The sequence below is a fragment of the Sorex fumeus genome, unplaced genomic scaffold (genome assembly GCF_029834395.1).
Source record: "Sorex fumeus unplaced genomic scaffold, SorFum_2.1 ptg000009l, whole genome shotgun sequence".
NCBI classification, from domain to species: Eukaryota; Metazoa; Chordata; class Mammalia; order Eulipotyphla; family Soricidae; genus Sorex; species Sorex fumeus.
The window spans coordinates 12,198,883-12,225,210 of record NW_026606066.1 but is presented as its reverse complement, the minus strand read 5'-3'; the positions used below and the strand labels follow the sequence as shown (position 1 = coordinate 12,225,210).

The 26,328-nt window shown below is 37.1% G+C and overlaps 1 protein-coding gene across 1 annotated transcript in view; it reads left to right on the top strand.

Annotated features, from left to right (window-relative positions):
* Positions 1-26,328, top strand: part of PLA2R1 (phospholipase A2 receptor 1) — a 153,907-nt gene that overhangs the window by 103,887 nt on the left and 23,692 nt on the right. The window contains exons 14-22 of the mRNA XM_056110442.1: positions 3,109-3,311; positions 5,812-5,957; positions 9,054-9,138; positions 12,365-12,497; positions 13,224-13,259; positions 15,672-15,829; positions 19,982-20,046; positions 20,306-20,412; positions 23,055-23,194. Of these exons, the coding sequence (XP_055966417.1) occupies positions 3,109-3,311; positions 5,812-5,957; positions 9,054-9,138; positions 12,365-12,497; positions 13,224-13,259; positions 15,672-15,829; positions 19,982-20,046; positions 20,306-20,412; positions 23,055-23,194 (1,073 nt within the window). The remainder of the gene's footprint in view (positions 1-3,108; positions 3,312-5,811; positions 5,958-9,053; positions 9,139-12,364; positions 12,498-13,223; positions 13,260-15,671; positions 15,830-19,981; positions 20,047-20,305; positions 20,413-23,054; positions 23,195-26,328) is intronic.

Genomic DNA, 26,328 nt, shown 5'->3' with positions numbered 1-26,328 from the left:
CATTTTTTTTGCATGTGGTTGTCCAATTATGCCAGCAGCACTTGTTAAAGAGATTTTCCTTCTTCCACTTCACATTTCTTGCTCCCTTATCAAAGATTAGATGTTCATATGTTTGGGGTTGTGTGTAGGGATATTCCACCCTTTTCTATTTGTCTGCGGCTCTGCCTTTGTTCCAGTACCATGCAGTTTTAATTGTTAACTCTTTGTAGTAGAGTTTGAGGTTGGGGAGGGTGATGCCTCCCATCATCTTTTTACCAAGAATTTCTTTAGCTATTCGTGGGCTTTTGTTGTTCCAAATGAATTTTAGGAGTGCTTGATCCATTTCTTTGAAGAATTTCATGGGTATCCTTATAGGGATCACATTGAATCTGTGTAGTGCCTTGGGGAGTATTGCCATTTTGACAATGTTAATTCTTCCTACCCATGAGCAGGGGATATGTTTCCATTTCCTCGTGTCCCCTTTTATTTCATGGAGTAGCATTTTGTAGTTTTCTTTGCAGAGGTCCTTTTACCTCCTTAGTTAAGCTGATTCTGAAGTAAAGATCATACACTACGACCAAGTGGGATTCATCCTGGGGATGCAAGGATGGTTTAACATTCAGAAATCAATCAACATAATCTATCATATCAACAAAAGTAAAGATAAAAACCATATAATCATATCAGTAGATGCAGAGAAAGCATTTGACAACATCCAACACCCTTTTATGATGACAACTCTCACCAAAATGGGCTTAGAAGGAACTTTTCTCAAAATAGTCAAAGCCATTTATGACAAACCTATGGCAAACATTATCCTCAATGGGGAAAAAATTAAAGGCCTTCCCTCTAAGATCAGGGTCAAGACAAGGATGCCCACTCTCACCACTTCTGTTCAATATAGTACTGGAAGTACTTTCAATAGGAGTTAGGCAAGAAAAAGATATTAAGGGCATACAGATAGAAAAGGAAGAAATCAAGCTCTCACTATTCACAGATGATATTATACTATATCTAGAGAATACTAAAGCTTCTACCAAGAAACTTCTAGAAACAATAGACTTGTACAGTAAAGTCACAGGCTATAAAATCAATACTCAAAAATCCATGGCCTTCCTATATGGAAATAATGAGACAGAGGAAAGAGACATGAAAAAAGCAATCCCGTTCACAATCGTGCCCCAGAAAATCAAGTACCTCAGAATCATCTTCTTCAACTATAAATCGCTGTTATAATCAGTGGAACCAACTAATGACCTTTATAAAACCAAGCCCTTTTGGCCTCTTCTCTTTGGGCCATGGTAGTTATGTTTCCTCATTTAGTTCCATTATTTTCATCTTCTTTGACACTCATTGATGCAGCAGTGCACATACACATGATTAAGAGCTTCTTGTGAATCTATTTTATCATCTGGGCCTATGCCAAGACACTAATCCTTGTACTTCAGTTTCCTCATATTTTCTCATTCTTTTCTGTTCCTTTATGAAGCACTCTTTGTAAGTCTTCCTCTGCTCCTTTTTCCCCCTCACTCCCACTCTCATTTTCCCTCTCCCTGGTTTTTCTGTGAGCATAAAACAAATGAAACATGGCTAACAAGTATAATGCCAGTTCCGTATGTACAAGAATGTAAGCTGTTACTTCTGAATTAAATGAAGACAAATATCTAGTATCTAGTGACAACATTTTATAACATAATCCAGAATAGGGTTATATCTTTAGTGGTTCTATCCATAATTGTTTGTTTTTTATTTTTTTAAAAAAAGGCATCCTCTGAAAAGTTTTTTGCATTTTATTCCTCAAACTTTTCTTCAAATGTCACATCCTTTGTATCCTTTAATATAGCAGATTCCTCACTCTTCTGAAATCTCCCAATAGAATTTGAGCACACTTTATTATTGCATTCCACATATTGTTATCACAATTGACCCACACACTAAACTAAGAGTTGGATTTTGTTGTTTTGTTTTTCCTCTTTCCCATATACATACACCCTAGACTGACACAATGTGGATGCCAGATTTTTGTTATTGAATGTTGATTTAATTGAATTATCATACTGGATTCAAAAAAGAAGCTCCTTCTTATTCAATTTTAATACTCTTTATTTTTGGAATAAAATTGTTTTCTACTAGTGCTTTTCACAAAATTCAAAGTATGTATGTGTGTGTGTGTGCACATGTGTGTTTTAAGCTGTATTAGAGGTTATATAAATTTGATGCAAACTTCCTGAACTCCTTAAATTTCATTCTGTAAAAGAAGTTTTAACTTTAAAAATGCTTAAACAGGGCTGGAGTGATAGCACAGCGGGTAGGGCATTTGCTTTGCGCGCAGCCAACATGGCCGACCCAGGTTGGATTCCCAGCATCCTATATGGTCCCCCGAGCACCACCAGGAGTGATTCCTGAGAACATGAGCCAGGAGTAACCCTTGAGCATTGCCGGGTGTGACCCAAAGAGCAAAAAAAAAAAAGCTTAAACATATACAAAAGAATAAAATGGAGTTTTGTTGTTAACCAGTCAGTTTTTCCCTTTGCCCTGATGTCTGTCCTTATTCCTGTCCCCCGGTCTCACTCCCTCGTTCTCTCTACTCCGCATGGCTGCTATTCCAGTCTTCTATTATGAACCTTGAAATCTACCTTGAATTCATCATTCATACATATTTTTCCCCTGCTGAGTCTTTTTTTTCTGAGAATAAATACTGTGTATTTTCCCCTGGTTTTTCACAATGGAGCTTAAGCACACAGCATGCAGAATAGGTACTCAATAAATGGTGTGTTAAATTTTTCTTTTCACACTTCAAAAACTCAGTAATTGAAAGTAAAGGGAAATTGTCATCGGATGAGATGCAGGGGATATTTTGGACTCACACTGAAGCACTATGCGTTTCCCATTCTTTACTGAGTACAAAATGCCCACATTTGTCTCTTCTCTCATTGTTTCCTCTTTTAAGTTTTCACTGCAGCAATAAAGAGACATGAGATTGTGTCTATAAAACATCTCTTTTCATCTTTATTGTTCTTGTTTAGTTACCTCATTATGAAATGTCAGTTTTCAACACATTGAAGAGTTCTCTTTCAATCACAAAATGTTCTGTTCCTCTGGTTGTAAAGTGTTGTTTTCTTCTTACAGTCTCCAGTGGTGGTTGTGTTGTCATGCGAGGAAGCAGTCCGCCTGGTCGCTGGGAAGTGAAAGACTGCAGAAACTTTAAGGCAATGTCCCTATGCAAGCAGCCAGTGGAAAATCAGAAGGAAAATGAACCTGAATTTAAGTTGCCCTTTTATACTTGCTATTTGGACTGGGAGTCAGAACCTGGCCTGTCTAGTTGCTTCAAGGTGATGTAAAGGTTATATAGGCATTTTCAATGGGATTAATATCATTTTAATTTTGTATCTCAATGCTAAGAACAGAGCAAGTGCTTAACTAATATTTGCTGTCTCTATGCAGTTGGTTATATTCCAAAAACTAACTTTAAGCAAAAATATTGAGAGATTCCAGGAAAATTGAAATCTTCATAAAGTATATCAAAGCCCCAATTCAAGTTGTTGTTATATTGCATACAGCAAGCTAACAAGGCAGGCATTCACTGGGCATTAAATGAATACAATTCTGGATCATTTTTAACAAGGAAAAAAAGTTCTTATTATAAGTCAAGGCAAATCTTCTGCTAAGGATAACTCTGCAAATTGCCAAATACCTGAAGATCAAGCAAGTTAATACATATAATTGTGTGCTTGTATATAAATGTCTGCTTGCAAATTTGTTTAAAGAAATTTATGCTTACAAGTTCTTTAGATTCCAGATTAAAAATAAGTATCTACAATCTCCTTGCCAGAAAGACATTTTTGAAATATTACATTTGTTTGTTGTTTTGCCATTAGTTTATTTTATAAATTTTGAAAATCTTAGGAGAAAAGTAAGATTGGCACCTGGCACAAGGAGAACCCAATGAGATAAATTCTATCTTTAGGGATACTGTCCTCTGATGCAAGACACTAAGCACCTGTGAATGCATAACAGGACCAAAAGTAACTCCAAGCAGTAAGTTAGCTCTGCACTGTAGCACTGTCCTCCTGTTGTTCATCGATTTGCTCGAGTGGGCACCAGGAATGTCGCCATTGTGAGACAGGTCTCACAAGTCTCACATCTCACAACTCAGCAATAAGTTAAACCTTAGAAATTAGTAAACTGAGGCTGACCAGATAAAGTAATTTGCCTAAGATTACACTATTTATTGATAGAACTGAAATTATTCCCTAGTCTTGAGACTCCTAACTAACCCTAATCCTTGGTTTGTTTATGTTGTTTCTTGTTTGTGTGTTTGTTTGTTTGTTTGGGCTACTTGGCTCTGTGCCCAGAGGTCACTATCAGCAGGATTCAGAAGAACATGTGGTGCTGGTCACTAAAACTTGGCCTCCTTTGAGCTATCTCTCCAACCCCCCAATCCAGTGCCTTTTCCCATATCACCCTAATGTGTCAACACATATACAGTTGTTTGGTGGACATGTTGGTAGTATTTATGAATTTTAAGTGATTCAAAAAAAGGTTCCAGAGGAAGCACAATTAGACATATATATTTTAAAAGATTCAAAGGCTGTGTTATGGTCTGCAGGACTGAGAAAGTTTTCACTCTGTGCTCAACAAATCAAAGCCTGCCGAAAGCTAGATGCAGAGTGGCTCCCTGGCATCAGAGGCTTGGGTTCAGTGTTGGTCAGTTAAAAATGAAGAGAAGCCCAGGGTCTAGTGCTCTGGGTCTTTGATCCCTCATTACTGATTCTAAATAAACTCAAAGGCAGAACTTACATTTAATTAACTTCTTCCCAATGCTGTAAGGACAAGTGAAAAATAGCAGAGAATTTAGGGTAGGTAAAACCCAAAGACAATAAAATTCACTTACCTTAGAAGCCATGTCCCCTTTCTCATTTATTTCTATGGATCAACCAGATTCATGATCATCCAGCCAGTTCTAATTTGCCAGGTGATCAGGTAGGATGGAAAGTCATAATTTTTGGAAGCAAGAAATGCTGTATTTAATTCTAGCTCTTCCAGTTCTTAGCTTTAATACCTGAAATATATAATCTCTCTGAGCCTGACTCTCCTCACCAACTGCCATTTGTCAAGGAACAATTATATGTCAATAACTTACAATTCAGGGGTATTAAATGAGAGTCCTTAGGAATTCATTTATAAAACTGAGCTTTTCATATCCATCTCATGAATTTATTGTAAGAATGAAAATAAAATAGTATTTCCAACCATTGACCAGCCCTCTAAAGCTGTGGGGGGTTAAGGGTATCTAAGATAGAGGAGGGTCCTTTACGACAGCATTAGTTGGAAATGATCACTCTAGACAAGAACTGAGTGTTGAAACTAGGTAAAGGAATAGACATTATTACCTCTCAGCATCTGTATTGCAAACCATAATGCCTAAAATGAGAGACAGAAAGAGAGAGAGAAGAAAGTTGCCTGCTATAGAGGCAGGCTGGGTTGGGGGTGGTTTGGGGAGTTGGAAGGGGAACTGCGGACATTGATCCTGGGAAATTACACTGGTAGAGGGATGGCTGTGGGAACAACCATGAACAACTCTGTAATGCTCTATCTCATGGTGATTCAAAAATACAAAAAAATTAATTAAAAAAATACCAAAACTAAACCCCCATAATAGAAGAAAATAATAGTTTTTAAATTAGTATGCACATTCTAATTCAACAAATGTGATTTTTACCTTATTATTCAAGTTCTTATTATAAATAATGACAGCATTACTGATATTTTCCTGTCTTGAATTTAAAAGTCATGACAGTGTTAATAAATTATTTTTCTTTCACTATACAGGTATTTAATAGTGAAAAAGTCCTGATGAAAAGAACATGGAGAGAGGCTGAGGCATTTTGTGAAGAATTTGGAGCTCATCTTGCAAGTTTTGCTCATATCGAGGAAGAAAATTTTGTGAACAAGCTTTTGCATTTAAGATTTAATAGGTAAATACTTGTTAATTTTGAAAAAAACAGTTAAAATATCTGGTCTCCCAGTAAGAGTTTCTTAGGGCTAGTGACAGAGGACAAATGCCTGGTCCTTTCATCGAAGGAAAAACATCTGTGGGTACTTAGGGACTGTAGCCTGGAAAACACAGACCCATGATCACTTGAGCTATGCCTGGGGTAGGGGACCAAAAGGCAGGATAATCCACAACTAGGTCTCCTTCATGTAAATAAGGTCTTCTATCAGTGCAGATACGGTAAGTGGGAAGTTTTTCAAGCACTGATTGGTTGAATTTCCAGCACAACTGGTCCTTTATGCCCATAGATTTTATTTCCTTTTATGCAACATACTCCCCTGGGCTTGAATTTGCAGGAATACCTGGATATGTCTATAGTTGATATAAAGCTTCCAGATTGTTAGATTTTGAGCCACTTTTATGATGGCTCTGTTTTTGTTTTTCCTTTCTATGTTATTTATCAGAGGTGAATATGCCAAATATTTGTTTAAAATTTCAAATATTGGCATAGCATAATTCTGCGGTCACCTGCATTTCATCTTGGGATGTTCAGTTTCTTTCTTTTCCTTTATGGGGTACCTTCAGTTCTCTCTCACCTCTAGAGGTGTCCACATTCTCTCTGGAACACACTCTCATGTCCCCTAAATAAAAATACTTTACATCAAAAATAAATAAAAATAAAACTCAAGTATGAACTGTAAACCTAAAACCAGCTATGATCTAGTTGTGAAAGAGAAAACATATGCAAGCAATTTTATATTCTTATTGAATGTCACCTACCTTAGCATTATTATGTCTTCTGAAGTAGCATTTTCATTCACCTCAGAACTCTTTTCTGAGAACACTAATAAGTGGCCAATGGACTTGTAGTTTCTGCAGAAAATTGTTGATCTGAAAACATATTCCCCAAGTTGTTTATCAAATTCACTTGTGACACCTTCTAATACAACCTTCTGGTTTCACTAGAAACTGCTGAGTCAGTTTTCTGCCGCTGATGAAAAGACCAAGCAGCTACCTGGTATCCAGGTATGGGGCCACATCTCTGAGGGATAGACAAACATCTGTTTATTGCTTGAAATTGTAGTTTTGCTTCATGACTTTAGCTCCTTGCAAAATATACTTATAAAGTTTAAAGTTTGTTTATGAGTAAACTTCAACATGTAAACTGCTTCTAACTTGGCTATAAGATCAAATACCATTATAGCAGTAATGTCTCCATTGTGAGACTTCTTACTGTGTTTGGCTGATTGAATACGGTCATGGGTAGCTTGCCAGGAGTGCAGGGCATTTACCTTGCACGCGGCCAACCCGGGAGATCTGGGTTCGATTTATCCGCCCCTCTCGGAAAGACTGGCAAGCTACCTAGAGTATCTCGCCCTTGTGGCAAAGCCTGACAAGCTACCCGTGATGTATTCGATATGCCAAACACAGTAACAACAGGTCTCACGATGGAGACGTTACTGGGACCGCTTGAGCGATGAACAATAGGAGGACAGTGCTACAGTGCTACCATTATAACATATCTACTTCTGTAAATTCTCACTCCCTGTATTTTCTCATGGAATTTACTATGAATAATCTAAGTATTGATCTTTAGCACTTTATCACAAAATCTCTTCTCTGTATGTTTTCTTCTCTCTCTCTCTCTCTCTCTCTCTCTCTCTCTCTCCCAACCTTCCAGGGAAGTCAATCAAATCTGATACTTATACATTGCAAATTAAAAAATTCTCATTGTAAGCATACAGAGTTATTTTCCTTGCATTATTTTCCTTTCCTTTTCCATTTCTAATTTATTAATCAGACATGTGTTTGTGTGCTTTCCTTAAAATTACATAATTGGGGCTACAGAAATAGTACAACAGATAGGGTCCTCTTACCTTGCACAGATCAACCTGGATTTGATTTCTGGCCCTGCATAAGTCACATGAACACCTCCAGTAATGATCCCTGAGCACAGAGTCAGGGAAAAAAAAACCCAGCTGGGTTGTGTTCCAAAAAACAAAAACATCAAAATTAAATAAAATTGCCTAATTTTAGGACATGGATGGTGAGAAAATAAATACCAGTTCATTTTCTCAGTTCTAGTCTATAGCAGGAAAAATACAGAGCTCTGAATTCAGTAAGGAAAGGAATAAAAAGTCCTCAGTGTAGGAAGGTGACGCGTCTCTCCAGCTGGGACCCCTGGGCTGCATATGGTTGGCTGTACCTTTAGGCAGTGTCCTCACCTCCCCGCAGCCTTGAGTGTAACATGTAACCACAACCTTGACTGAGCATTCCCTGTGATCTCTTGGGTTTTCAAAGGCATATTTTGCTTTCATTTGTTCATTCAAGCAGAGTTGCTCAAATATTGAAGAAGGGACTGCTTCAGAGCATGCTTGCAATGCCACTCCAAGGAAAATAAAGCATCTGTCATGACTTCTGAATCCTTTAAATCTTTAATTCTTCAAAATTATTCTCAGAAAATGATCTTAGTGATCTGACCCATGGTACAATTAGACTTTATTGCTTGATTTATTAAGTGTTCCATGTTTTGACATATTTGTCCTCCATCTAATAAGAGAGAAGAAGGTTCTGGGGGAGTTTCTTGCCAAGTGGACCCCCAGCAGTGACTGCAGAAGGCAGTTTTCTATTCCTCACTCTGATTCTCAGATTTACATTTTGGAATCTGGGGACAGTGGGGACCCAAACTTGCTATGCACCTCTTATTAAGTGGGGTGATAGTGATTAACCTAATGATCAGTTGAAAAATAACAACAAATGAATGCCTCATGGTATAATATAAATAGTACTATAGGGTGGAAAAGCACATCCTCTAGGGAAGAGATGCCCCATGTGCTCTCATACTGCTTAAAGAGGTGGCCATTCCTGTTTGCAGAAGGTAGTGGACTTGCTGTACAGGACACCTTCTGCCCTAACTGTGAGAAACTGAGGTGACACTAAGAGAAATGGGCAGTGAGGCGAACCCTTCCCCCTTTGCAGCTCCAGATTATGCCCAGTCCAGAGGAACATATTCTTGCACTTTTTGCAAAATATAAATCCGATAGGAAAAGGCAAATTTTCTTTGTTTCTTTTTTCACAGAACAGAAGAAAGACAGTTCTGGATTGGATTTAATAAAAGAAACCCACTGAGTCCTGGCTCTTGGAAGTGGTCTGATGGAACCCCGGTAAGTTTTCCTAAACTGTTGAAAAGTAAATGAATTTGAAACAGGTATCCCTGGAACCATGTAGTAAATCCACCAAGAGAACTTGAAAATAATAGATGCACTTACCATGGTTCACAGCCAATACAAGATGTTGGTACCAATTGAATTCTTTGACAAAAGAATGATTATGAGAAAAATGGTAAAAGTATGGTTATGAGAAACCTTTGTGAGTCAGACTTCTCTGAAGTCAGATGTAGTACATCTTCCTGAAAAGGACTCAGAATCTCCAAAAAGTGCCCAAATCATCTCACAAGGAAAGAGCCTCCAGCAGAGAAGCAACTTCTCCTTAATATAACACCAGGCATCTTCTATTCCACCTTCTCTTTCCTGCCTAGCACCTGAAAGTGGGCATGTATGACCTTAGGCTGTAATGGGATGAAAAGAATCCTTTTCAGTTTATTTCTCTCTAAAGGGACAGAAATGCCAGCCTAGAAACTAAACCTCCTTCACAGCCAGGGAATGAGAAAAATGACTTGCTTTCTCATACCTGCCCAAAATCTCTGTGAAGAAAAGAGAACTCTTTATTACATTATGTTTCAGGTGCAGTGAGGCACTCTGACTTCTCCAAGATGATGGGGCACTGGGAATAGGGATGATAGACGTGGTGTCTGAGATTGAAAAGTGATCCCTCGCAGGACACAGGCACAATCTGAGCACTTCTGCACCCGTACACCAGGAGGACAGGGAGGCCCTGCAGAGAGGACTTAACGTAGCTTCTATTTTTGAGCCCAAATTAACTACCAAGTGCATGGAGCTGAGTGCATTTCTGCATTATCTCATACTATCCTCACAAATGATTTACTGCATTGGGTATTAGGATGATTGAGTCATTTGCCTAAAATAGTAGAAACAGGATTTATACATAGATTTTCTACCTCTAAAGTCATAATGTTAGAATGTCTCCTGCTGGACAAGTTATGCACTATCGAAGTTTGAAACAGTAAAGAGTAATAGAGAACAGGAATGTTTCTACCCACTTAATAGATGGTGTTAAAATTGGTAGTAAAGAAGAGATCTGTGGGAAATAATATACTTAAAGTGGGAACCCAAATAGCAAGGCATGCTAGTTCTTTGTTGTTTGTTTTTTAAATTTTAGTCACCATGAAATCACAAAATTATTTATGACTTGATTTCAGGCATACAGTGTTTCAACACCAATCCCTTCCCCATTGTCCACTTTCCTCCACCAGCCTTTTATTTGCTTCCCATCACCAGTCTGTCTCTAGAGAGGCTTTTGTTTTAATACAAGTTCTTGCATTGTGGTTTACTATACTGTTACTGATAGGGTTTCATGCATAACACTTTATTTAAATATTTCTACAACAGTGTTGCTTCTTTGGAAAAAATCATCAGGACCAGAGAGTAGACGGAAAAAATTCTCAGAAATCACCAAGCCCTTCTATTTTGCTTATGAATAAATTTAGATCTAGAAAACAAAAGCACTGTAGAGGGTTCTCCCCCCCCCCCATTTGCAACCATTTACACCTGCAGACCAGCACTGTAGTGATTTTCATATTTCATACACCTGCAGCCCTGCACCAATATGTTTACTGCTGGTTGATGACCACTGCTCTAGAAGGCAACCACCATATGGCACAGTGGTTGTTTAGTGTCAGTATGGCACATAAAAATTTAAATTAGGGGCTGAAGTGATAGCACAGTGGGTAGGGCGTTTGCCTTGCACGCGGCCAACCTGGGTTCGAGTTCCAGCATCTCAAATGTTCCCCTGAGCACCACAAGGAGTAATTCCTGAGTGCAGAGCCAGGAGTAACCCCTGTGCATTGCCGGGTGTGACCAAAAAAGGAAAAAAATAATAATAGTAATAAAAATTTAGATGATTCAGTGCTTCATTTTCTTTTGCTGAAACAAGCTCATCACTAATAAAACAAGAATAGAAAGGTTTGGTTTTTACTTTTGAAAGTAGAAAAGCTTATTGAAAAGTAGAATAGAAAGGAAAAGGAACTCCACTTGTTGGAAGAAACTTAGTTCAGAAGAATGGAATTGTGCTTCAGAATAAATGAAATAAGACCATGGATCATTGCATTTCCCACCATTGCCCTTTGGGAAAAAAATAATAATCAAACTCCCTTTACTCTTTTTTAACTGGAGTTTATAGATACCTAATTTGGGTGAATTGTTGAATGATTGTGCACATGTTTAAAAAATGACATAATTTGTTTAAAACACCCTTTTTTTTGAAACAAATAGATTTTATTTGGAGGATTTTTAGGTGCGGGGGGGGGGAGAGAGAGAGAGAGAGAGAGAGAGAGAGAGAGAGAGAGAGAAACGTACTCAAGAGAGAACACAGGCTTCTCCAAGAGTGGAGAGAGCCCCTAGACACATCCTAGCATTAGAAACGAAAGAATGAAAGTACACATCTCAGGAGGGGAGATGAGGGTGACACATGTGCTTGGGCACCACATGTGCTCCGCCACGTAGGCACAAGCAGCACATGGGCTCGGGCAGCATATGCACCTAAAACACCCTTTTTAAAAATGTTTTTACCCCAGTTTTATTTGCTACCTTCTCTATCTTCTAACAGATAGTTATTAAATCATTGTACTTGACAAATTAATATCTCCACTATGTGATCATTCATATGGTGGGTAATTTCCTGATTTATTCTAGTGATGACTTTGAATTTAGTTATTAGAGACTAAAAGTTTAGTGTAGATGTTAAAGTCACCAACATCAAAGGTGACTTCCAGATCTGACATATTCCTAAGCCTTTTAGAAGTTCCTCTAGGCCAAGTAAGGGAAAAAATGTGAAGTCTGACTTGGATCTGACTTGTTCCTTTGGGAGAACAAAGCAGTGAAACTCACTCTCCCCATCTTTTAAATAAAATAGCATGTTTTTAAAGGATTGGAACCACATTCAAACACCTGCAGCTTCTTTCAGAATGCCCTGTGATTACAGGGCTGTATTTTGAATCTTTTAAAACGTTCTCTGGGGGCTGGAGTGATAGCACAGTGGGTAGGGCATTTGCCTCGCACGCGGCCGACCCAGGTTCGATTCCCAGCATCCCATATGGTCTCCTGAGCACTGCCAGGAGTGATTCCTGAGTGCAAAGCCAGAAGTAACCCCTGAGCATCGCCAGGTGTGACCTGAAAAGTAAAAAAATAAGATAAAAATAAAACGTTCTCCGGATTATCACTTTTGAGGAATAACAAACTTCATCTGCTGCAGGTTGTTTCTTCATTTTTAGACAATACTTATTTTGAAGAAGATGCAAGAAATTGTGCTATTTATAAGGCAAATAAAACACTGCTGCCCATGCATTGTGGTTCCAAACGTGAATGGATATGTAAACTTCCAAGAGGTAAAAATTTAGTAAGATTTTCACTTGTGTTTGTCTTCCAATCATTATTAGAATTTTTCCAAAGAGAGAGACAGGTATATCTAAATTTTAAGCACCACTTGCAGCTAGAGCAGATAGGGCACTTGCCATGCCAACCCAGGTTTTATTCCTGGCATCTGCCCAGAGAGCTCCCACCATGAGTAATCCCTGAGGGAAGATCCAGGAGTAAGCCCTGAAAACTGCCACACGTGCCCCCCAAATAACAAACAAATAAAACAATAAAATTTAAGCACCGTATATCACAGTCCTAGCAGCCTTCGTTCTATTTGAAGGTATAGATGATAACATAGGAAATTATGGTGTTCAATAGTGCGGTGTGCTCAATTAAGTAATAGGATATAAGGAAAACTTGATAGTAATGTGGAATGATGGTTTTTGCAAGTAAAATCTAAAGGAAATGTGCCTGTGACATTGTGAACAAACAAAGTCAGCTATAAAATTAGAAGTGAAAGTAACTATCACAGTGTGTGGCACACAATAAGTGCTTGAATTCACATCCCTTGTAACCAGAGAAGTCTGTAAGCTTGAGTCTCCTCTCTAGGAACTAATTACATTCCAAATAGCACAAAGTACCAGCTTTTTAAATGATTTTTGTAAAAGGCAAGGTACAATAGACAGCAATAAGAGCTGAACCGATATGGAGATTACAAAAAAATTTAACTCCATGATTTGCTTTTTGCTTTGCAGATGTGAAACCCAGTATTCCATCCTGGTACCAGAATGGTAAGAACTAAAAATATATATTTATATTTATATATATTGCACTTTTTATGGGCAATTATTGCATTTTTATATCCCTTCAATACACCATTTCTTTTTTTTTTCTTTTTTATTAGTGAAACGACATGAGGTACAGTTGTAGATTTACAAATTTTTGTGCTTGGATCTCGGTCATACCCCGATCAAATACCCATCCCTCCACCAGTGCCCATTTTCCACCACCAGGATAATATCCCTCTCCCCCCATCCTCCCATCCCCCCATCCCCCCTGCCACTGTGGCAGGGCATTCCCCCCTGTTCTCTCTCTCCTCCTGGGCGCTGTGATCAGCCAAAGAGGCATTGAGTGGCGAACATGTTCAGTCCAGTCTACTTTCAACCTGCATCTCCCCTCCTGGGAGGATCCTCCAAACACCCTCCACTTGGTGTTCCCCTTTCTATCTGAATTGTCCTTTCCCCTAGAATACCCAGCTGGCCTCTAAGTTATGGAGTAATTCTCCTGGTGTTGCTCTCAGCTATTCTTGGGTATTAATCTCATATTTTATTATTTTATATCCCCCAGATGAATGCAATCTTTCTATGTCTATCCCTCTCTTTCTGACTCATTTCGCTTAGCATGATACTTTCCATATTGTACCACTTGTATGTAAAGTTCATGACTTCATCTTTTCTAAGAGCCACATAGTACTCCATTGTGTAGATGTACCAAAGTTTCTTTAACCAGTCATCTGTTCTTGGGCACTCAGGTTTCTTCCAGTTTCTGGCTACTGTAAAGAGTGCTGCAATGAACAAACAAGTGCAGATGTCACTTCGGCTACACGTTTTTGCCTCTCTGGGATATATTCCCAGGAGTGGTATCGCTGGGTCAAATGGGAGCTCAATTTCTAATTTTTTGAGGAACGTCCATACTGTTTTCCAGAAGGGCTGAACCAGTGGACATTCCCACCAACAGTGAAGGAGTGTCCCTTTCTCGCCACATCCGCGCCAGCAACGGTTGCTTTTGTTCTTTTGAATGTGGGCCAGTCTCTGAGGTGTGAGATGGTATCTCATTGTGGTTTTGATCTGCATCTCCCTGATAATTAATGATGTAGAGCATTTTCTCATGTGCTTTTTTGCCATTCGGATTTCTTCTTTGAGAAAGTTTCTGTTCATTTCATTGCCCCACTTTTTGATGGGGTTGGATGTTTTCTTCTTTTGGAGTTCAACCAGTATTTTGTATATCCTTGATATCAATCCCTTGTCAGATGTGTATTCGGCGAATATTCTTTCCCATTCTGTAGGCCGTCTTTGTATTTTGGTCACTGTTTCTTTGGAGGTACAGAAGCTTCTTAGTTTAAGATAGTCCCATTTATCTATCTCTGTTTTCACTTGCTCAGCCAGTGGCGTGTCATCTTTGAACATACCATTAGCCTCAATGTCATGGAGGGTTTTGCCAACTTTGTCTTCAATGTATCTTATGGTTTCTGGTCTGATGTTGAGGTCTTTAATCCATTTTGATCTTACCTTTGTACATGGTGTTAGGCAGAGTTCTGAGCCCATTTTTTTGCATGTAGCCGTCCAGTGATGCCAGCACAATTTGTTAAAGAGGCTTTCCTTACTCCACTTCACATTTCTTGCACCTTCAATACACCATTTCTTTTCTGTTATTCTAGAATTCATTTGTTAACACAATAGCGATGCATTTCATTAGCTATAAAGACTAGCATTATAACAATACCATAACAACAGTTCCATGACACATTGTAACACATAAACCTTTCCCAGATCTTTAAACACAAACTATCTTACTTGAGATAAACTAAGGAAAATAATTAAATTATATATTCATCCTTGTGATATATATACAGATATATATATTTATATATACAGATATATATATATATATATATATATATATATATATATATATATGCACTATAGTCCTCCAGTTGTTCATTGATTTGCTTGAGCAGGCTCAGTAGCATCTCCATTGTGAGACTTGTTGTTACTGTGTTTGGAATATGGAATACGTCACGGGTAGCTTGCCAGGCTTTTCCATGAGGGCGAGATACTCTCAGTAGCTTGCCGGTATCTCAGAGAGGGCCGGAGGAACCTGGGCCGACCGGGTCAGCTGCATGCAAGGCGAACGTCCTACCCGCTGTGCTATCACTCCAGCCCTCCTGTATATATATATATGTATATATATATATATATATATATATACATATATATATATACAGGCTTATATACCTGTATATATATATACACACACATATATATACATATGTCACATATACATATACATGAGTAAATACACATATATTTAAAGCTGTTGACAGACCAAATTACAACTTCAGGATTTTAACAATATAATGTTTCAGTCTATATCATACTGTTTAATATTATTGGCAAAATTTGTTTTATTTCTTTTTCTTTCAGATGGACCCTGGCTCTTTCATCATAATGCAGAGTACCTTTTTTATACCTACCCAGTAAAGTGGGACAATGTTATGTTTGCCTGTCGCTGGACAGGAAGTGAACTTCTCACAATTAATTCAGCACATGAGCAAGAATTCATCCTCAGCAAAATAAGAGCGGTAACTTGAGTACAATTAACCATAAGAATTCTGTCTCTGATTTTTTAAGTTGACACCAGGCATTTTTTCATTTCCTTAAAATATTTGAAATTGGCTTGAGGAATAAATACATAAATACATACATAAATAAATAAATAAGCAGCTTGAGGGCTATAGAGATTAAGATAAAATAGTGGAAATAGGTGTACTATGTCAGTCACTTCACTTTTTTCTCTTTTCTCTTAAGAACAAAGGTACATCAAATTTTGTTGTTTTTGTAATTTTCATTGTTTATTCAATACATTTACTTAGAGACTACTCTAGGGTATAGAGCTGTACACTACTTAAAAATGTACCAAAATTTCTACCATCCAGTGGCTCATAGTTCAATCTGGGGAGAAACACCATAGCCAACATAATTACATGATATATCAGAAAAAAAGGCAAATGGATAAATGCCATGCAGGAAAATGAGACACAACTAGGATATAAAAAGTACCTGGCAGTGCACAGTTGTATTCAATTTTCAAATTTTACTTGCCAGATCACAATAATTGTGGGTTGTATCAATATGCAAAATGTAGTGAGTAATGGTTTTACAGTTCCAGTTAAATGGTAAAAGGCTAGGCTGAATCCTTTGAGAACTTGGATAATCAGAGAGGAATATGCATAATCTGACAGACTTTCAGGAAACAACAGTTTAGAAATAGTTTTTTTTTCTGTATATTTTTCCAGTGAGTATTTATTGAGCATTAACTACGTGCCAGCACTGTGATATTTGTTGAAGACACAAAAATGTTTTTTAAAAGCTGAAAATAATATAATATGGTATGTAAAAATTAAGGGAGTGGCAATATAAAAGGGACACCATGGTGGGAAAACAACTCCCAATTTTCTCTAGGAAATATTTGAAAGTAATAAAAGGCCTTGTTCCTTTGGCCATAATTTGACATTGTTTTATGATTCTGGGAAACCTTTCTAGCTCTACCTCTAACCATCTATTCAAATCTTTAAAGTCAGCTATTAAAATAAAGTTTTGTGGTAAAGTATCATGACTTTGGAAAAATGTCTTCCCTTACAGTTCATGGGGATTCGGTCATTCTGTTTAAGGCACTTATGACCCATGAGGCTCAGTCATATCAACTCCTAAGTTTGGTGAAAAAACTGAAAAATAGGAGTTCGGTTGACAACTTCAAAGTCCCACAGAGACCCAATAATGGACTAACCATTTGAACCACTAGAACCAGGTGGCTTATGCAGTTGTCACTCTCACTCTCCTACAACTGGAATGCTCAAATTAAAATAACAAATATCAATAACAAATATCAGCAAAATACATATCATGATGTCAGAAACATTTGTTTCATTTGTTGCCAGTCACTCTTCATATCCCCAGTGATTCTTTCAAGATCAGGGAATAGCTGAAAACCAACCCGTACAGATGACAAAATGCATGTCCCCCCAAATCACTGATTTTTGGCCCCTATTTATATTAACAGTGTCAAACACTATACTAAGTTCACGCTTTTTTAATCTTTTGAAAAGGTTCTGTGGAGGGGCTGGAGCAATAGCATAGCAGGTAGGGCGTTTGCCTTGCATGCGGACTACCCAGATTTGATTCCCAGCATCCCATATGGTCACCCAATATGGTCACCCAAGCACCGCCAGGAGTAATTCCTGATTGCACAGTTAGGAGTAACCCCTGACATTGCTGGGTGTGACCCAAAAAGAGAGAAAAAAAAGACTCTCTGGAATGGCTCTCATTAGTACATTTACAGATAAGGCAGTTGAAATCACAGCTAGCTATGACAAACTGCTAAATCTGAGGTGTGCTTACCTTACCTTCCTACTGGAGATATTTATTTCATCATCCTTACTGGTTTCCAACCTTTGGGAAAGCTAGAATGAGTGAATTAAGTAAGAAAAAAAAGTGAAGAGAGAAGATTCATTGTTCATGACAGAGATAGAGTTGGTACCATCATTTGGGAGGAAATTTTGGACTACAATATTCATATAAAGAAGACATTGTGCTCTTAGACACATCCTCCCCACAAGCTGTGCTATGATTCTGCTGTTAGCAGAGGGATTTTAAATGACTTTGTAAGTTGTATTGCTGGGAATTTTCTAGCCTATCTAGTGAAATTCTGTTCTATATCTCAACAGGTTGTGTGATGTTCAATGTGGAGGATTACCATGTTATAATTGAGGTGGCAATAAATATGCTACTTAAGATGCAGTGGTTACAGTTTCTCTTTAAAGGTCCTTAATTGGGGCAGTGAGCAATCAGGCCATGATTTCCATTATTGTTACCCATGAGACCTCTTTAGAGTGAATGAAGTTGTGGTTTCCCCACTGAGTTCACAGTCAGTCTCAATGGATCCATTCCAAAGTCTGACAATGGGACTCTAAATTCAGCATGTAAGAACACGTCTATGAAACAACACCGTAGGGATCCAAAATTATAGTTGCTCCATCTTGCATTATGCTCAGATTGCTGATATGGCAGTCGGCTATGCTATTTATGAAGTGAAAATACCTGTTTATAAACTAGAATTTTAGGAAGGCTATTTTGGTCCAGCACATGATATGATGACCTGAAATTCATATGCAAAAAAATTAAAATTCATTTCAATTTCTTAACAGAAAAAAGTACAAACTTAAAGATACAGTTCCTTCAAATTCACAGGATTTCAACATAAAAATGTTGCTTCTTTTCAACAGATACACTAAAAATATTAATTAAATTAATATTTATTTAATTAATATTAAATTAATTAATTACTGTAATCAGATTTGCTCGAGCGGGCCCAGTAACGTCTCCATTGGAGACTTTGTTGTTACTGTGTCTGGCATATCGAATACTCTCGGTAGCTTGCCGGGCTCTCCGAGAGGGGCGGAGGAATCGAACTCGGGTCGGCCATGTTGGCCGCTTGTAAGGCGAACGCCCTACCACTGTGCTGGAGCTATAGCACAGCGGGTAGGGCGTTCGCCTTACACGCAGCCAACATGGCCGACCCGAGTTCGATTCCTCCGCCCCTCTTGGAGAGCCCGGCAAGCTACCGAGAGTATTCGATATGCCAGACACAGTAACAACAAAGTCTCCAATGGAGACGTTACTGGGCCCGCTCGAGCAAATCGACGATCAACGGGAGGGCCTTTACCTTTACCTTTACTGTAATCAGATTAGTAGCAAATAATCATGTAAATTAATACATTGTATAAGCATAATTTTTCATTGTCAAATATCAGAAAATTTGCAGGTGTTCTTATATCCTTTGCTATGCCTCTGTTCCAGTGGGAGAGTGCTGGTATTTGGTTTAAAGCTTATCAATCGGATCAATGCCTAAACACATATACTAAGGTACATTAATTTAGAGTCTATTCAGAAATCTTACTGCTTCTTCCTCTTTTATTATTAAAGAGGGAATTTCAATTTCTTGGGCACAAGTCAAGTATTACCTCTAGTCTAATAATTTGGGTGCGTGTGCACATACACACACACAAACACACACACACTGTTTTAATTTTATATTTCATTGTAATTGTATTAGTAGCAAATAATTGTTTAAATTAATACTTCATATAATGAATATTTTTTCATTGTCAAATAGAAATTTTGCAGCATTCTTGTATCTTTTACTATGTCTCTGTTTTAGTGGGAAAGTGATAGTACTTGGTTTAAAAACTTACGAATCAGATCAATACATAAAATACAAAATCTTCCCATTTATGATTTTCATGCCCTGGATTGATTTTTAGATATATTTAACAAATACAACAAACGTCTATAAATCACTGAAAGGGTAAAAACACCAAATTTTAGTTTAAAAAGATTACACATTTTATTTTACTTATAGAATTACTTATTCACTCCACACTATGGAAATTATAAATTTAACTTTTAAGGAATAAAGAAAATTGTAAGAAATATATTGCATGCTGTATGAAACTTGAGTTATGTTAAGTATTTGACTCAGAGCACATAAAGAATATTCTATAATAATGAAATTTTGGGTTTTCTCATTATACCAGGACTTAGTGTACACTTCTTTAGATAATTGGTTAAAATAATGGAGAATAGAAAGCTATTAACAGCAACCCCCATTAATCTTAATAGTGAAAAGGGAAAATAAGTAGAATAAATGCTGACATTTCCTCTTTTCCTTTTAACAGTTATCCAAAAATGGTGAAAATTGGTGGCTCGGATTTAAAGAAGAAAGCAACAATGATGAACTTCGGTATGGACCTAGATTAATTTGCATTTAATTGTGTTTGACAGATTTTATTTGCAGAATTATTAGACTAGATCTCAGTGATCAGTTTCTTGAATCACCTTTTGTCATTATCTTTAACTTATAAATTCTCATTTCCCTAACTAAACATGAGCAATTTTTTTTTAATTTTTAAAGATTTAATTTAAAAATTCACTTTCAATCTGTATCTCAGAACTCCAAGAGTGATGCTGGAGAATGAATCTTAAAATGTTTTCTTTTCCAGTCATTGGACAGATGGATCACCAGTAATATACCAGAATTGGGACAAAGAAAGAAAAGAAGCTATGCATAATCAGAGCCAGAGATGTGGCTTCATTTCATCAAAAACAGGTCACTTTTTTAATTGAGAAATAATTGAAATATAGCATCACACTAGTTTCAGGGTAAAAACATGCTGAACTTATATTTGCATATATTCCAAAATGATTACAAAAATTTGTCTGGTTAACTTCTGTCTCCGAACATACCAACATTTTTTTATGAGGAGCTTTAAGATCCTATTAACAATTTTCTAACATGCAATAAAGTATTATTTGAGCATAGGAAAGATAGAGAAGAGATCGCTATAACAATATTAGCTGGGAATGATCACACTGGACAAGAGTTGAGAGTTAAAAGTAGGTAAGGGGTATTCTGGATAACCTTTCATTACCAATATTGTCAGCCGCAGTGCCCAAAAAGGGAGAGAGAGGCAGAGACAGAAACAGAGAGAGACAGAGAGAGAGAGAGAGAAGAAAAATGCCTGCCATAGAGGCAGACAGGGGGCCAGGGATGGGGGCTGATAGGAGGAAACCTGGGAACACTGGTGTTGGGAAATGTAAACAGGTGGAGAATGGGTTTTGGAATACTATATGACTGAAATTCAATCATGAACAGCTTTGTTTAAATATATGTATATAATAAATTTTAAAAGTAAAGTATTATTAACTATACTCACCTTGCTTATTATTATGTCCCCATGATTTGTTCATTTTATAATGGAAAGTTTGTACCTTTAGACTTTTTAAAGATATAATTTATTTATTTTTATTGAATCACTGTGAAAACAGACTTCAAGGAGGACATTGATCACTTAACTTTTTTTAACCCATTTCTCAACCATAATCCACCCTACCTTTGGTAACCACCACAACAGGTTACTTTATTTATCCAATTTTGAATTTAGAGTACAAGTAAATATTTTTTAGGAGGTCTGAGTATTCTTTTGGGGGGGCTTGGTTTGGGGCCACATCCGGCAGTGGTGCTTAGGGGTTACTCCTCTGAGAGTTCTTTTTGACAATTTAATTTTGATTCAGTGAGATGGTTTTGTTTGGTTGATTCTTTTGTTTTTCCAGTTGAATGTGTTCAAACTAATCAGTCTTTGACATAAGGTTCACCCTTTTTTTCCAGACTGTTTTGTTCACTCAAGTTTATGAAAATAATTTTTATTCTTAAAGTATTGCCTTAAGGCTGGAGCGATAGCACAGCGGGTAAGGCATTTGCCTTGCATTGCCGACCCATGTTCGATTCCTCTGCCCTTCTCAGAGAGCCCGGCAAGCTACCAAGAGTATCTCGCCCTAATGGCAGAGCCTGGCAAACTCCCCGTGACGTATTCAATATGCAAGAAAAAAAAAAAACAGTAGCAATACCAACAAGGTTTATCAGTGCAGAGCTATTTGAGTTGATTGTTCATTCAGACTCCCCCCCTTCACCCACATTTGTCTCTCTCTTCCTCTCACTAATATAAAGAAATTATATTTCAACTGTAACAGGTTTATAACAAACATGTGCCTCAAGAGAGGAGAGTGATAAAAATGAAAAGCAATTTTTGGTATGAGAGCATGAATAGAGAAGTAAGGAGTTGAAAAAAAAAGTGGTTAATCAGCTCTCTTTTGCCAGCAGGTGTCAGAACAGCCTACAGAAAGGCTGTTTTGTGATTCTGGAAGAATAACAGCTACTCTGCATTGAAAATAGCATCCCAGCCCTTCTCAAAATGCCAACATCATTTTGGCTCCTATCCCTCATACTAGAAAACCAAATTTGCCCTTACAATTTACATACATCCCTGTTCTATTTTAAAATTTATAACTTAAATGCTAATGAAATGTATTTTATAACCTTTACTCTGAAAATTCAGCTCTTCTAAATTAAAAGCTATCTTCTAGAAGGCTTTAGGATGTATCTTACTAAAGATATGTCCATGTGTGCCTGTTTTATTAAAGGGTCAGTTTTGAAGAGTGCTTCTCTTTTAGAAGTCTCAGGGTTAATTTTCTAAAATATTACATTTTCTAAAGAATTCTAAAGTAGAAATGGTCATGCATTGTTTTATAACAATTTTTCTTTTTTATGTTCTCTTTATGTTGAATTGTTTAAACAAAGGGCTGGAGTGATAGCACAGCGGGTAGGGCATTTGCCTTGCACGCGACCAACATGACGGACCCGAGTTCGATTCCTCTGCCCCTCTCGGAGAGCCTGGCAAGCTACTGAGAGTATCTCGCCCACACGGCAAATCCTGTCAAGCTACCCGTGATGTATTCGATATGCCAAACACAGTAACAAAAAGTCTGACGATGGAGACGTTACTGGGTCCGCTTGAGCAAATCGATGAACAACGGGAGGACCGTGACAGTGACAGTTTAAACAAAAAAAAAATCACTCTACAAATTATTCTTAGGCTAACTAAGTCAAATGTCTTAAAATTTTAATCAGTTGGTAAATTCATTTTTCATCTTTGTTTTTGTTGACTTTGTGTGTGTGTGTGTGTGTGTGTGGATGTGTGTATGCAAAATTTTGACATTCTTGGAATGCTGATTTGGAAAGTTGCTCATTTGGCTGCTTTTACTAGAGACCTCTATGATTAGTAGTTTATTCCAACTTCTAGATTTAAAAAGTAAATTATGATTAACCATAGCAGTCATGAAAAATACTAATAAGAACACCTATAAAAAGTCATCATTGCTTCTAAATCATTTTTAACCTATTTTCCCTGCCAGGACTCTGGGGTATTGAAGATTGTTCAGTTACTATGTTTAGTATCTGTAAACGAGAAGAGATCTGGGGCTACGAGAAAAAGAAAACTACACCAAAACATCATGGAACCTGTCCCAAAGGATGGCTCTATTTTAACTTTAAGGTAAGCTGTTTTCAAAATTTGCTTTGTTTTTCTGTTGTAGATGTTCATTTTAGAGAGCAATCCAAAGGCAAGTGTGGATTTAAAAATCCTGAGTTGTCCATAAGGTCTTTCTTTTTTTTTTTTTAATCAAGAACTGCAGAGATTTGAAAAGTTTTAAGATGAATCTAACTTAAGGTTTAAAATTTAGAAATTAAGAATAAGCCTCTTGAATACAAAGATTTTGTTAGAAGCAGCCTTGACACTATCTTTTATTTGTTTTTGAAGACTGACACAGTCCTTCACTGGGTTATTTGACCAAGTTCCACAGAATGCAACATAGTGTGTGTGTTTCCAACAGATCTGTGTCCGGACCCTTTTCCCAGTTGATCTATCAACTCCCTCTGGTCCAGAGGTCTGATTACTTTATGAATTGACAAACCAATAACACTTGGTCATCTTCATCTTAAGTCTCAAAAAGCTGATGCTTCCATGAAGAATTGAATTTTTTTTAAATTGTCTGTGAGATTGTAGATCAGATTTATTATTTCTGATTCTGTCTCCAGTTGAGGCCTAGACTTCTCTCCACTACTTATATTTTATGAGTAGGCTTTCAGTGGAATCAATTAAAATAACTATAGACTTTCAGTGGAATTAATTAAAATGCATTCCAAATTATGAATGTTAAAGTTGTCAACAATTAAAAACCCAATCTTGTTATAATTTCATATGCTAAGAGAAAGGGCTCTTTCATCATGAACAGCAGATTTTTTTTCCACAAGCATATTCAGTTTTATCAACTGAGCATTGTCCATCATAAGCTTGCTGTTTCTCTTCATTTGTGATGGGGCTATTTGGATTTTACACATCCTTATCAATCACCCATTACATGTGTTGATTTGATTATTTTTTAATTGTGTTAAAATCCACATACCCTCAAAATCGCTTGCAATTAAATATCTCTATGTGTTAGGTCTATTCATATTGCTGTGAATCTTCAGGCATTTTTTTTATTTTGTAAAAGTGTAATACTAAGCTCCTTAAAAACATCCCTTTATTTGTAATGTGCCTGTAAAGGAAGCCGGTATGGGTAAAGTGGGAATGGGGTAGGGAATGAACTATAAAATCACTGGTAGAGAAAAGTTGACACTAGTGGTGGGATTGGTATTGAAATAAATGTCTAATACTCAACTATCAATAAATTTGTAAATCACAGTTATTTAATTTAAAAAAATATTTTTAAAAAACAGTTCCTCATTTCTCTCTCTCACTAAATCCCTAGCAACTATCATTCTACTTTCTGTTTCTATTAATTTGATTTACATACCTTGAATTTGTAGAATCATACATTATTTTTGGTTTGTGAGTGATAAGTTTTTTTGGGAATGATTTATTGTTTTTAATGTTAAGCCATGTTATAACATGCATTACAATTACATTTTTTATGGCTTCATAATATTTCATTGTACCCAGGCATCTATCAATGAGGTCACATTGCTTTTAATTTGGGACTATTATAAAGAAATCTGCAATGAACATAGACTTATATATTAGAGAACCTATTTTTAATTATTTTGAGTATTTATCTGAGAGTAGAACTGATATATTTTGTAGTACTTTTGTGCTTAAATTTCAGGGTACCAACAAACTGTTCTTCAACAGGGGCTGAACCATTTAACAACCCTCCCAACAGTTTATGGTATTGATTTCTACACATCCTTGAAATATCATATTCTCTCTTTATTATTGTTTTCATACTCATACTACAATAAGGTAGTATTATTTCATTGCAGTTTTGATTTGCTTTTCTCTAATAACTAATTTCTAGTGATGAACTTTATTTATTTATTGGTCAAATTGTTTTAAAGAAAATGTCTATTCCTGTCTTTTCCCCATTTTTAATTGGGTTAATTTGAAGGAGTTTATCTATATTTGGGATATAAAAATTCCTATCAGATAACATATTTTGAAAATATTTTCTTCCATTCTGTAGGTTAAACCTCCACGTTTTTGGTTTTAGTTTATGGTCCTTACCTGGTGGTGCGCAAGTCTTACTCCTGGCTTGATGCTCAGGAATCACTCTTGGAGGAGTTTGGGGGACTATGTGGGATGCTGGGGATGAAACTTGGATTGACTCTGTAAGAGTATCTGATGTACTATCTTTCTGGCCCTGACTTCCTAATAATGTCCTTTGCTAGGCTCCCAGCTTGACAGAATAGAGGTGTTTGGAGTAACCTTTTATGATCCTTTATGTTATTGCGGAGTCTGTTGCAATTTCTCCAGTTTCATAGCTAGTCTGATTTATTTGGGGTTTTTTCTCTTTGGGTCACACCCGGCAATGCACAGGGGCTACCCCTGGCTCTGCACTCAGGAATTACCCCTGGCGGTGCTCAGAGGACCATATGGGATACTAGAAATTGAACCTGGGTTGGCTGCATGCAAGGCAAACGCCCTACCCGTTGTGCTATTGCTCCAGCCCCTGATTTATTTGAGTTTTTAATTTTTTTCATGTGATTCTAAGAGTATGGTTTTCTTGATTATTCTTTTAGAGAACCAGCTCCTAGTTTCACTAACCCTTGTATTGGTTTCTTGGTTTCAGTATCATGAATTAATGCTACAGTTTTATGATTTTTTTTTTCCTTCTGTTTGTTTTGGGATTCAGCTACTGTTCTTTTCCAGGTTCTTACTGTGTCCCATAGGTTCTAGTGGTTTTTTTATTCTCTTTCTTATCAATGAATATTTTTATTCCTTCTTTGATCTCATTTATGCCCCAGTTGTTATTTGATCATATTTTGTTCAGTTTCCAAGTATTAGCATTTTCCCCCCTATTTTCCTTTTTTTCCTTAGTTTTGTTTGTATTTTTGGGGGGGCTACACCAGGCAGTCCTCAGGGCTTACTCCAGGTTTTGTGATCAGGGATAACTCCTGGCAGACTTGGGGAAACTATATGAGGTCTTAGGGGTCAAACTAGGGTCATTGGTATGCAAAGCAAGTGCTCTACCCACTGTACTATAACTCTGAATCTTCCCCTATCTTCTTTTTTATGGTTAATTTCAAACTTAATAGAATTGTGATCTGAGAAAATTCTTTATAAAATTTCTATTTTTGAGACTTTATTTATGCTTGTATTATGTGGTCTATCCCAGATATTCTTCCATA